Source organism: Parasteatoda tepidariorum, chromosome 5 (genome assembly GCF_043381705.1).
Source record: "Parasteatoda tepidariorum isolate YZ-2023 chromosome 5, CAS_Ptep_4.0, whole genome shotgun sequence".
Lineage (NCBI taxonomy): Eukaryota > Metazoa > Arthropoda > Arachnida > Araneae > Theridiidae > Parasteatoda > Parasteatoda tepidariorum.
This window is the reverse complement of record NC_092208.1, coordinates 16297346-16310762: the sequence shown is the minus strand read 5'-3', so window position 1 is coordinate 16310762 and position 13417 is coordinate 16297346. Positions and strand designations below refer to the sequence as shown.

Below are 13417 nucleotides of genomic sequence, written 5' to 3'. Positions count from 1 at the left end.
CCAGATAGCTGTTACTGAAGCCTTATTTCCTTTATTTTCGGTTTGAATTTTTTTTCTCCCAGAAAAATGAAATTTGATTCACTTAACGGTTGTTTTCTTCTTCTTTTTTATTTTCTAATTCGCAGTTCAAATTAACTATAGGTGGCGCTACAATCTCTGTCTAATGCTGTGTTTCTTAAGCTTTTTGATATAATGGAACCCTCTTAAAATTTTTTAAGAAGTCACGGACCACCCCCCTATGAAAAAAATAACTGTAAAAAACATCAATTATTAGAAAACATTTAATTTTATTATTTTAATAGTATACAAAATTTTTAAAATTGAAATTTTGAATGTGAAGGTTGCTGCTGCTTTTCCTTAATTAATACATTGAATTGGGGGATGATTTTCGACAAAGCAACGTGCCTATCATGTTCAACATTCAATCAATTTGGATGTTATGTTTTTATTGTCATAAGTGTGGAAAATCCCTCTTTGCAAAGATACACTGTAGCAAACGGAATTATAGCTGCCATAGCTCGCTTTACAAGCAATGGGTAGGCTTCCAAACGTTTTNATTGAATTGGGGGATGGTTTTCGACAAAGCAACGTGCCTATCATGTTCAACATTCAATCGATTTGGATGTTATGTTTTTATTGCCATAAGTGTGGAAAATCCCTCTTTGCAAAGATACACTGTAGCAAACGGAATTATAGCTGCCATAGCTCGCTTTACAAGCAATGGGTAGGCTTCCAAACGTTTTAAAAATTAGGAGCAGTCAGCGTTTCCCCAAAATATAACTCATGGACCGCTTAGGGGTTCATGAACCACAGGTTAAGAAACCCTGGTCTAATGGCTCCCAAAGGAAGTAACACAATCTGATCTAGTACTTGTTAGCCTGCTTAGAAGCGTAGTATCTGTCTGAATTTTCCTTATTTGTTTATTGCATTTTTTTAAAATCAAATTTCCCTGCGGTGGATTATGCATATCTAACGGCAATTTCATTTGTTAACATTCTGCCATTAAAGGAAATCACCTTTTCATTTGGAAAATAATAAAAATTAACATTATCTCAAGAAGCTTGATAAAGACGTAGAGAAGCATAACAAAGTTGATTACTGAAGGAAGGACAATATTTTAGCCACGACGATCACTGTAAGATCGCCTATTAAAATCTTAATAGTAATGGTGATTTGAGTAGAAGTTGATTTCTTTTTTTTATCATATTGCTCATTATACTTACTTTATTGTAAGCTATAAGCTAACAACATTCGGAAGAGAATGTTTCAAAATGAAGTCCTTTCATCATCACACCCGAAGTTGCTTGAACTCCAAAGTTTATGGTTATATTTGTATTACGATCGATATCGAACATCTTAAAGTTCTAATTCCTAAATCTTGAAAACATATTAATTTATACATAACTTTCAGTCTCAACTTTGTTCAAAATGTCAACCGTTGGCACTAGAGATATACTGCTGGGTCTTATTGATGACATAGAGCTAATTGCCAAGTAATATTTATTTCTCTTTAAAAGTTTTATACTTTCTCTTTCTCTCTTGTTTTTAAATATAATTCCTTTTACAGAGAGCTATTTGAAAGTCTTATAGCTCCAAAAGGGCAACGATTGTCTCCATCAGAGTTAGGACAATTGGCTGAACTTTTAGTTATGAAGGATCAAGAACTAAAAGCTGCACTTGTAACTGGTATTGTACTTTTATATTTATTTAAAAACTGTACAAAACTCTCATTGGTTAAAGTACTAACATCTATTTATCATTACACTGTTTAAAAGTAAATAAATGTGCATGTTATTTAGATCATTTCATAATACTATTACTTCATTAAACATGTTCTTAACCTTTAGTTCAAATTAATAATGTAGATTAACTTTATTTTAATTTTCTTTAAAGTTTCCTGAATAGGAATGTCTTCATTTGATCATTGATTCATTGTCTTCATGATTTATGCTGTTATATCTCCGAAACTTATTAGAATTCGGATATTTTTATTTGGCGGTTGATTCCTTTGGAGAATTTCCATAGTGCGATATACTCCAAAATTATAGTCAAGTTACATCTTCTAATATTGTGCATAAACTTTAGACATATTTCCCATTCCTTTAGAAATAGATTTATTTTGTTTTAATCTCCTGAAGTTTCCTAAATAGAAGTGTCTTTATTTTATCAGTGATTCACTGTCTTCATGACTTATATTGTTATATCTCCAAGACTCAGGTTCAAAAATTCAGGTATTTTTCATTTGGTTTTTAGGAAGATTTCCCTAGCGTGATTTAGGTACTGCAAAATTATTGTCAGGTTTCATCTTTTAATAATGTGCATGAACTTTTCAGTGTTTATTTTAGATTGAAAAGTTTTGCTTTATACGGGAACAATATCATGAAATTAAAACACTTAGTTCTGCCTTTAGAAAGAAATTATGATTTTTAATTATTATAAACAAAGTGCTTTTCAGGATCTTGAATGATTTTGCAATTTGTGATTTTGTTGCTATTCTTCTATCCACTTTCTTTGAATTTCAGCTCACAGGATTTACGATTCTGATTCCTAAATTCTATTAGCAATAGCTGGGGCGATTTCCGTATCGTAATGTGGCCGAATAATCACCAAGTCTTGGCAACTTCCGTGCAGCGGCCTGCAAGAAACTGAAAAAAAAAAGAAAAAAACATCACGGAATGACATCGCGTCTATGGAACAGCAAACAAGACTCCGTGTAGTGTAATGGAAGGGTGACTCTAATTTGGGGGTGGTACAAATTAGCATAGACTATATGTATAACAGACTTAAAATCAATGTGGTCCCCTTGATTGGAAATTGAGTGATAATATGCTGTTATGATTTTTTGTTTTCAATTTCATCTTTTTTCTATGCTTTTGTCACAGAATAGCATGTTTCACCCTAGTCATGAGCATTTTCTTTTTATTGTAATTTTTCATTAAAATTCACTTTATTATTATTATTATTATTTTTTTTTTTTAAATCTAACTGTGGCAGGGGAATGATTTAGTGAAAATTTTTATGGACTAGTTATATCTCTTAGTTAACTGTGACTAAACTTTGCTAATCACTACTCCTGTTTACATACATTTATATTTTAATTTGATCCAAACGCATGAACTAGGCCGATTTATTTGATATCAATTATCGTGAACACAGGTACCAATAAAAAAATATCTTCACCTTTTTTTAGATCAAGGTAGGTAATTTTTGTTAAATGCTTATTAATAGAAGATTTTCTGTTCTGCATAAGCAGAGCTTTTTTTTTTCTATTTATAATTACAAATAAAATAAGAAGATAATCTTATTTTCCCTAAAAAGGGCAAATTATTATATTTTGAACTCCTACAAAGCAAATTACAGTTTTCTGCTGTAAAAAATCAAATTGCATTTGTCAATTAAAAGCCTCGATATTGAATTTGTTTTCCATACAACTACAAGTGTTTGAGAAATTTCTTTTTCATTTAAGACCTTTTAATTTTTTTTTTTCCATAAAGTTTAAAATTGTGCTATTATGGATGTAAAATTCAGTTTCCTTTTGTTATTTATTCTTATTCTGTTTACTCTCTGATATGTACTCGAGTAAAAACATTCCTTATAAATCTGATAATGAATTGTGTTTTTTTTTTTTTAAATTTTATATATTGAATTTTCTTCAGCTGCTGAACAGTCTGAAATTCAAAAGAAAATTGATGCCCTTCAAGTTGAAGTAGAAAAACAAGATAATGACATCCAGCATTTACAGAAGTATCTCAAAGAAGCTGAGCATCTTTTGGTTTGTTACTTTTTCCGCATTACATTATGCTATGTTGCAATTTTTTATTAAAGTATTCGAATCTATTACAGATAGTTATAACATTTACAGCATGATTATTCTAATCAAGATTATACACAATCACAATTTACAATTACATTGTAATTGTGATGACAAGTGTTTAAAATGTATAATTACATTATGAACAAAGATTACTTATGATCCTGATTACTTGAATTGGTAAATCATGATTATTTGTAATAATGTTTATAATTCATTATCAAAACAGCTTAACAACAGATGTTTAGAATGCTTTGCCTAATGTAACACCTGGCTTGCTTTTAGTATTGACTTCTAGATAGTCATAAGAACTTTTAAAATTCTAAGTTAGGCCAGTAGTTCCCAACCTTCTTAGCCGTCAGACCACTAATTATATAAAATAAAACTTTGAGGCCCACTAACTACCACCAAATCTTACTAGAACTGTTTAGCCATCCTGAAAAAACGGTATTACATAGTTGCCAAATCTTTTGCAACTTTAATTTTTGCTTATTTTAGCTATTTTTCTGCTTTTTTTTATGCAGAAGGTAAGATTTTCTGCATTTTTACCTGCCTGTACCATAGCTCGTATTTTCTTTTATCCAGTTGTCACTCCTCCCCTTGTAACGGCCTTGGGGAGCCCGCTCACTAATGGATTATATTTCTCAAGGAATTCAACCTTTTCTGCGAGAGGGCTTTCCATTTTCACGAGATTTCCTGTTTGCCGTTGCAAGGACACAATTACAAAGTTGTATGTGTAGAAAGTAAAAGTGGTGGAAATAATAATTTCCTCATTTGATTACTCTTGTTAATTTTTATTTGTTATGGCTGAACTAAAACAATATAAACAAGTCTTTAAGGAGACTTATTCCCTAGAATTTCCATTTATTTCTAGATTGAATCTTGAAGTTCATGGTGTGCATTGCATGTAAAAATGCCTTTTGCATCACACATGGTGGTAAAACTGATATAGTCGGACACGTAAAATCGACAAAATGCCTGAAGAACGAAGAATATTCGTTTAATGCAAAAAGCGCTACTGAAACATCTTTACAGCATTAATTATTTTAATAATGTAATTTTTTACATTAATTCTAATAAGTTTATATGTCTATAAATATATATATAATATTGCATTCTATAGATTAATTGTTATTTTGCAATTAAAGTAAATAATGTTTGTATGAGACTTAAAATATTATATGTTTCCATTATATTCAATTGAAAGAATTTAGATACAATCTAACACTTCTGCCTGTTTTCTTTTTAAAATTAGTTATATGTGTCTAGAGTAATTATCTGCATGATCTTGAGACCTATGCCTTAACAAATGGTAGAAAATTTAATTTTTTGTCATAAATATAAAACTTAAATAAAGTACCATACCTCAGGAAATTATTATAAGCAAGTTAAGGGGCCCACAACCTGGCATATTATTTAAGTATACATGTATTTTTAATTAAGTTTTTAAAGCCTATTTTTTATCATGGATATTATAAAAAATAGGCTTTAAGAATTAATGAATAAAATTTTATTCAAGTGCTTTAGTTGTTTTTAATTATTGCATAAAAGGAATAAATTTTAGTTTATTGCACAATTATATATTATTGGATTTTTTATAGTGTCTTCATATTTTGGTCTTGACGTAAAAATCATGAGACTAAAATTATAAGATATTTATGTGTTTGAAAACTGTTTGAAAAGTTATTTGAATCAAATGTCTTATCTTTCTTTTTATTTATTGTTGTGATTAAAAATTCTGGCTAACAAGATTACAACCAATTATGATTTTACATAGACAATCGCTTTACTCCATATATAAAATGAAAAAAAAAAAATCTTGCAATATTATTTATTAAATGATATTGAATGATGATATATTGGACAATGGGTCTCCAAAGGATATGTTTGTTTGTTTCTTTTTCTACCCCCCCNTTTTTCCCCCCCCCCCCCCCACCTTTATCGCTAAATATTTTATCTTAATAATTATTTTTTTCCCTTGTTTTAGAAGTTGTCAAAAATATATGTGCTAAAAATGTTTTAAATAAATAGATATTCACAAAAAATCACAAAATTACTCTCTGATGGTTTTTTACATGCTTAACAAAAAAATTTAAAATTGTAATTTCCACTTTGTATTATGAGTTTCTATAGACTATTGAAATAAACATGCAGTGAAGTGAAATTAAGTATAATTCATGCACAGTTTTATGTTATCTGTACTGCCTTCCTCAACAGTGATTCTTTAGATTTATATTACATTTTGTATTTTTTACCTCGCTTAAATATTAGTTTTTGACCCCTTTATGTGTATACTTTTTTCCCAAAGATTCTAAAAATATATACTTAAAATGTTTTTTTTTTATGGTTCTTTCTGTATTTGCTTAAATGTTAAACATATGTTGCTCAAATGTTTCAGGCTACAGCAGTATATCAAGCTAAACAAAAACTCCAGTGTCATGCTAAGAGCAGTGAAAAAAGTGTATCTTTGGAGGAACTCATCAAATATGCTCACAAAATAAGTTGCTCTTACGCTGTTGCTGCACCCCATAATTGGCAACCTGGTAAATAAATTGATAATTTTCATGATTTCTTTAAAATTAAAAATTGAGCCACGATGGCTATGGAAATAGAGGGTTCGCCATCCAGTGCTGCGAAGCGCATTCGAATCCTAGTTAATCCAAGTTCCGCATCTGGCTTGCTCCGACCACAGTGCTGACATGAAATATCCTCAGTGATCATGGGTTAGAGTCCTCTTGCTGTCAGGCTAACCGTGGGAGGTTATCGTGGTCTTCCTCTCCATGTATCGCGAATGCAGGGTTAGCTGGGAAGGCAAATTTCTCCCAATTCTCAATCCAGGAGTTCCCTTGTCTTCTGGATTGGGTTCAAAATTACAAGGCTAAGGAGTTAAACATTAGTAGTTGTAAACCCATAAAATTGATCGGCTGTTCAACGGTGGTTATAAAATAGAAATTAAACATTTGGAAAGAAAATAATTTATTAAATTTCTTTTATGTTTTTAAACCTATGTTAATCATGGAAAAGAAAATTGAAATTGTAGTGAGAATCTAATATATTGCAGATCAGGATTTAAAAATTTTCAGGGACAGTGTAAAAAAAACAAAGGCAAAATGAAAGTTCTGGCGAATTCCTTATAGCGAATAGGGTTGCATTAAATTCTGGGAATTAAAGAATGACAGCTCTGATATAAATTTTAAGTTTAAATAAATGTTTTAGTTATGTATTTTATTCTTAGTTTTATTAATTTATAAATTGAATAAATATGCATTTATTTTTATTTATGAATTAATATAATTAATATTTATTTTATTATATGTATGAAAAATTATGCATGTCAAATTCTTTTAATATTTAAAAATATTTATATCTTTGTGATTGGTTAATTTATTAAAAATTGTGAAGTTATTTAGATAATTTTTTCGCATAATCTCAATTTCTTTTATTTCATAGTTTAGTATTAATTTAACTGGTACGATATATAAAAATATGGAATGTTGTGTGAAAATTGCTATTAATAAATAAACTTTTACATTATAAGTTAAAAATTTATTTAATTGATACAAATTGTCTTAAATAACACATATTGTAAAATTTGTTTTTTAAGTGAAAAAGAAACTAAATAGGAATGTTGAAATATATAATTTCTAAAATAAATAAAATATTGCATTTATTTTGAAATGGAGACAGAGGAAACCTAAATTAAAATTTTTTTAATCAAAACATTTTTTATTTTTTTATTAACTTGACGAGGAAAAATTTGTACAAGTAAATTGTTTATTTAAATTCGATTTTTGCTAGTTTGGTAAAAACCTATTTTTACCAGGTGGAAAAAACCACGGTTTTATCCATTTTTTTTTTCACTGATAGCAAAATATTTGCCAACCCTGTTCCAGACATAAGTGTGTAAATATGGCAACTGTAACGATAATAACTGTTGATTATATATTTATTTTTTATGTAACTTGAAATAATGCATTTTTATGGCTCTGTTATGTTTTGATTATTATGTTTTTTTAGTTTATACTTGCAACTTTAAATGCTTGATATTGATAATTAAGAAAATTTAGCTTACCAAATGAGTATTTATTTATAGGGTATGGGTATATATCTATTGCAAAATGCTAATAAAGTTATTATATGATAGGGAAAAAACTGAAAATGCTTCGTTAGAACAATCTAGGAAACAAAGTTTCACAAAATTGTACACGTTAATATAGTACAGCTTTTTATTTGCAGTTATAAGTTAATTTATTACCAAGTTGCTAATATATAAAAGCCTAATAAGATCAGTTCTCACTTAAGCATCTGAAACCTGGACCTTGTCCCAAGCTGATGAGAGGACCATCGCTGCTTTCGAGAGGAAGATACTCCGATCCATTTTTGGTGGTGTGTGTGACAAGGGAGTGTGGAGAAGGAGAACTAACTCTGAACTTGACAGGATATTCAGAGAACCGGACATTCTGAATTACCATAAGATCCAGCGCATGGAATGGGCCGGACACATTGTAAGAATGAACGATGACAGAACAACTAAAAGAATCTTTTTGGCAAGGCCAACTGGAGTCAGAAAAAGAGGCAGACCCCGAATGAGATGGGTAGATTGCCTCCAAAGGGACTTAACCACAATCAAGGTCAGAGACTGGAAAGCCATGGCACACAGAAGAAAGGACTGGTGCAGTCTTCTTGAGAAAGCCAGGGTCCACCCAGGACTGTCGCACTACTGATGATGATGATGAAGTTAATATATTACAGTTATAATTAATATTTGAAACCATTATAGAGTTAGCCAGTTTCTTGTTGCATACATTAAATATAAATATTTGTGTTAACTGCTATAAATTGATTGTATTTTATACGCTGAGTCTAAGCTATTAGACCTCATCTTGGCAGATGACCAACTGTTGTTCTTATTTCTTTTAATCAGAAAAATACTTCTAAAAGTTCTTAATAGCACATATTTATGTATTTTCATTTGTCCTTGACTAGAATAAAAAAATTATGTTCTAAAGGAATACTTTTCTTAAAAAAATATTTTTAAAAAGGGCATAGTCAAAGTATGTATACTAAAAAGGCAAGAACTGTATTTGAAATTAATTACTTTGTTTTAGGATTAGTGCTATTATTATTTATATATTTACAGTAATTTGCATGAAAAACATCAAATTGAATATCTTAATCTATTTGAAGGTGACCCCAGACGCCCTTATCCTACTGACATTGAAATGCGCCTTGGTTTTCTTGGACGACTCAGTGACTTGCCCATCAGTGGGAGTATGCTACAGCAACAACAAGGTGGTCTGGATATGGGAGTGAGAGGACCCCATGGAGGTAAGAATTCTCCATTATTCGTTAAATTTCTTTACATAGTAGTAGAATAATTATTATTTAAATTAAATCAAATTCTTTAGCATTCTAAGGCGAAAAAAAATAAAATAAATAAAAATTATGTTAACATGGCTCTGTAATAAAAGCTAGACAATGTACTATGTTATCAATTCGTGGGTTTGGGTCCCTTTGCCACCAGGCTAATCATGGGAGGTTTTCCTCTCCGTGTAAAAGTTCCATAAAAAATTCCTCCACGAAGGCAAATTTGCCCCCAAGGAGTTCTATTGTCTGCTGGATTGGGTTCAAAATTACAAGGCTACGGAGTTGAACATAAGTTGTCATATACCCAAAAAATAGGGTCGGCTATTCAATGATGGTTATAATATGTCACCAATTATGAAATTTGTAGAAAAAACAAGGACTAAGTTGGTTGATAGCTTGCAGATATAAAACTAAATTAAGAATAAGCATATAAAAGCACAAATTATGTAGTTAACAGTGTACTAATAGAAGTACTAAACAGAATACTGTAGTAAGTGCCATCTGTGCCAAAACATATTCCGAATGTTAGTACTATCTAGGGAGAATATGTGTTGGAAGGAAATTCGTCAAATCTATTGACATAATTCCTCTTAGTAGTTAGACAACTAAGAAGTATTTGATGAGTCGCAATGATTGCAAAGAGGATGGATCTGTATCATAGAGATCGACATCATCTTCATCAAAAAAATGCAAATTATCAAGGATCGTTAAATATTGTGATTAATCGTTCATAGTAAACAATATAATAAGGAAAAAAAATTATAATAGTAATTTTCAAGAGTTTTAATATATGAACTGAAAAAAGTAATTTTCATATTAACTTGTGTTTCTGTTGGCATATTGTGCAGGCAGACTATTTTTATTCGTTCTTGGGCCAAGTGTTATCTCAACTTTCATTTAAAGTTCTGAATTTTAGAGTTGTTTGCCAGAGTTGCGGTTTTCTATGATGTTATATTATTTTCAATAAAAGTTAACAGAATCTAGATCCACATCATCTCCATCAGAAAAAAAAATGGTAATTGTTGAGGCTCTTTAAATTTAAAATTTTACTTCTTCATAAACAATATAGTAAGCAAAAATTATAAATAAGATTTTTCAAAAAAAATTTAAGAATTAACAAAAAAGAATTTATGAAAGTTGTTAAAGCTGAGAATTTTTATTACTTTAATTGTTGTGCCGGGCCGGTATTAACATTATTTTGTCTGTGTTTAGATTGAAAGTAATTAATTTGAGAGTTGTTACTGCCAGATTTACATTTTTTAACAGTTTTGTATTATTTTTCATTAGAAGTTTATTGATTATTAAATATTTTTTCATACCACTTATTTCAAAATGAAGTCTAAAAAATTTCTTTGCTTTTTGTAACTCCACATTTCAAACAACATATTAACAAAAAATGCAAATAATTAAGTCTGAGCTATGTAACAGCACACGGAAAAAAAGCATTTCTTAAGCTAATTCAGCAGTTTCCAGTTCATTCTAAACCAGAAATTTAGCAATAAGAAAATTAAACTCTGTGTTTTCTTCAGCAAGAACAAACAGATTGAATTAATTTTTGACACTTGTATTCAGGCGGCAACTGTTTAATTTCGTTTGACATTGTTTAATTCATTTTTTTTTCATAGAATTATTGTGTTAGTTAATGCTGTTTTAATCACTTTCAATTATGTTTTGTGTTTAAACAAATTTATTTTACTTTATGAAATTTTTTATGATCAAATTATGTTTTAGCATTGAACTAATTGCTGTTGAATAAAAAAATTTTACTTTTAAGATTTTAGTTTGTGTTTTTTAATTTAAAATGTCATTTTGTAAATTTTTATATTGCTGTATTATTTTTACATATTTGTATACAAAGTATGTTTCCCAGAAAGCTATTAACAAAACGTCATAGGGTTTAATGTAACAACATCTGATATGAATTAGCTAAAAATTTATTTTCCCTTATCAACAAGATCCAAATTTAAAGTAATGGTCTGAAAATCTTTTTATTAAAACAATGTCACATTTACACTAGTAGATATTGAAAAATGTTTTCAAGAAATTTTGAAATTGTTTACTTGCCTCAAATCATAGGTTCCAAAATAGCCTCATATTGTGATTTGAGATTTTTTAAGTCTTTCAAAATAATTTTAATTATTAAAGAGTTTCAAAAGTTATCCTATAAATTACGGAGGAAAAAATTAAAAATGAATCACTCAAACAAATAGCATAAATTTAAATATGAATGAATTATAAGATCATCATGCTTATCAACTTTAAACTAGAGTCATTGTTTTTCACACAAAACTACTGTAAATTATTCTCTGTTATCAAAGTTAATTTTTAAATGGAATGTTTTAGTTGTCAGAAAATTTTTTATATCTTTAAAATTTCCATTTGATATGTTTTCAGCTTGAATAAGTAAGCCTGATGTTGATTCTTAATTTCATTACACAGACTTGGAATATGAATACTATTTAGTTTTTTTTCCCACTCTGGCTTAAAAAAAATATTAATTTAAATTTAATTATTTTTTTCTTTTATCAATACTTTTATTACTTTTAAGCTATTGTAGACACTTACTGAAAGTTTCACCTAACAATTATCAAAATTAAAGGCAGTGTGGCATTTTGAAAATGCTGTTCATATAACAATGAGATAGATTAAATAAAATTATTCTAGTGTTTTTTAAACATTTGAAAACGTACCCATGTTCTCTTGAATAGTTTTAATTATTATAATAACTTTTAATACTGACTTTATCAAATAACTATTTCATAATGTATTAACGTATTACTTATGTGAAATAATAGAATAATTTTATGTTTTGAACATTCTTTTAAATATTTAAATAATTTGGAACTACATTTAACTTACACTATATAACAATTTTTTTCTATGGTTGCAGTGCATCTGGTAATCACTAATTTGGTAAGAGTTGAAAAATAAAACATTAAAATTCTTAAGTATTAAAATAGTTTTGTCCTTAACAGGGTGCGTAGCCAAATTATTCAACAAAAAATAAGCACTTTTCAAACACTCAAAAATATTTTTAAGTACTTTAAAAAATATCATAATTAGGCAAGGTTAGAAATTTTTTTACAATTGACGGTTTTATCTTGTTTTAACCGTCATGTCGAAAAAGAAAAAACTTTTGGCACTGTTTTTGACAATTGTCAAAAATTATGAAATTTTGAATCAAGTAAAATGAATCGCGTTTTCATACGCTACGGACTGACAATTTGCCAAAGTAGATTGATTGGGTTTGAATTAATTGTGAAAACGTTGAATAAAACAATGTGAACTGTGTCTTTTTGCATAATTCGTAGCGAAAATCAACATGGTAAAGGAAAAATCTCATTTTGAAAAAATGAAAATTAAGCACTTTCTAAAAACACTTGATGAAAGAAGCACCTTTAAGGGCTTTTAAAAAGCGAAAATCGAAAATAAGCACTTTTAAAAAACGCTACGCACGCTGCTTAACTTACCACATGACCATTGTGCAACTTATATTTGAATATTGAGATTGGCTAAAAAATTTATATGAGTTGTATCATTGCAGAGCAAAATCCAGGATCTCAAGCTGGAACATTCACATGGTCTGCCAGCACAGATCTAAAAAATTCCATGAGCTCCTCTAGTGCTCATGGAGTCAGCATGGACACTAAATCTCATAACAAAGAGAATGAAGACGTCGAAGTAATGTCTACAGACTCTTCAAGTAGCTCATCTAGTGACAGTCAGTAGATGTCTACAGACTCACGTTCATTTAGTGACAGTCAGTAGCTACTGACTTCACTTTCATCTGTATATATGTATATTTTTCTTTTAAAATAAACTCTTTGGGTAATAAAAATTTGTATGATTTCTTTAAATTAAGAAAATCTCCCTATAGTATAATTTGTCTACATTTTAGTGCTGTAATACACCTTAACTCATTCTACTTGTCATTCAACTTTTTATTATTATCCTTGTAAAAAGTTATGTAAAAATAACAATGCAGGGACCATCAATTTATGAAAAATAGCAAAATATTACCTAATTTTGACAAATAAATTAGAAAAGGTATGAAAAACTAACTCATTTCATGAGGAAACTTTAAAGAGGTTCCAAGCAGAAGTAAGTATAACCTTCTATTCTCATATGACAACTGGACTTAAAAACTGGTTATGATTGTTCTTGTTGAACAAACTGGTTTTTGACGATTTTTATCATTGCTTTGCTTTTCTAAACCTCATACATTTATTTATTTTAGAT

The 13417-nt window shown here is 29.1% G+C and overlaps 1 protein-coding gene across 1 annotated transcript; it reads left to right on the top strand.

Moving 5' to 3' along the window:
• The first annotated feature begins 1227 nt into the window (after window positions 1–1227).
• Window positions 1228–13016, top strand: LOC107456941 (mediator complex subunit 4). The gene is made up of 6 exons (XM_016074937.3): window positions 1228–1493; window positions 1568–1686; window positions 3657–3772; window positions 6210–6354; window positions 8999–9139; window positions 12723–13016. The coding sequence occupies exons 1-6, from the start codon at window positions 1429–1431 to the stop codon at window positions 12905–12907; spliced, it is 771 nt and encodes a 256-aa protein (XP_015930423.1). The 5' UTR covers window positions 1228–1428; the 3' UTR covers window positions 12908–13016.
• Window positions 13017–13417: the final 401 nt, after the last annotated feature.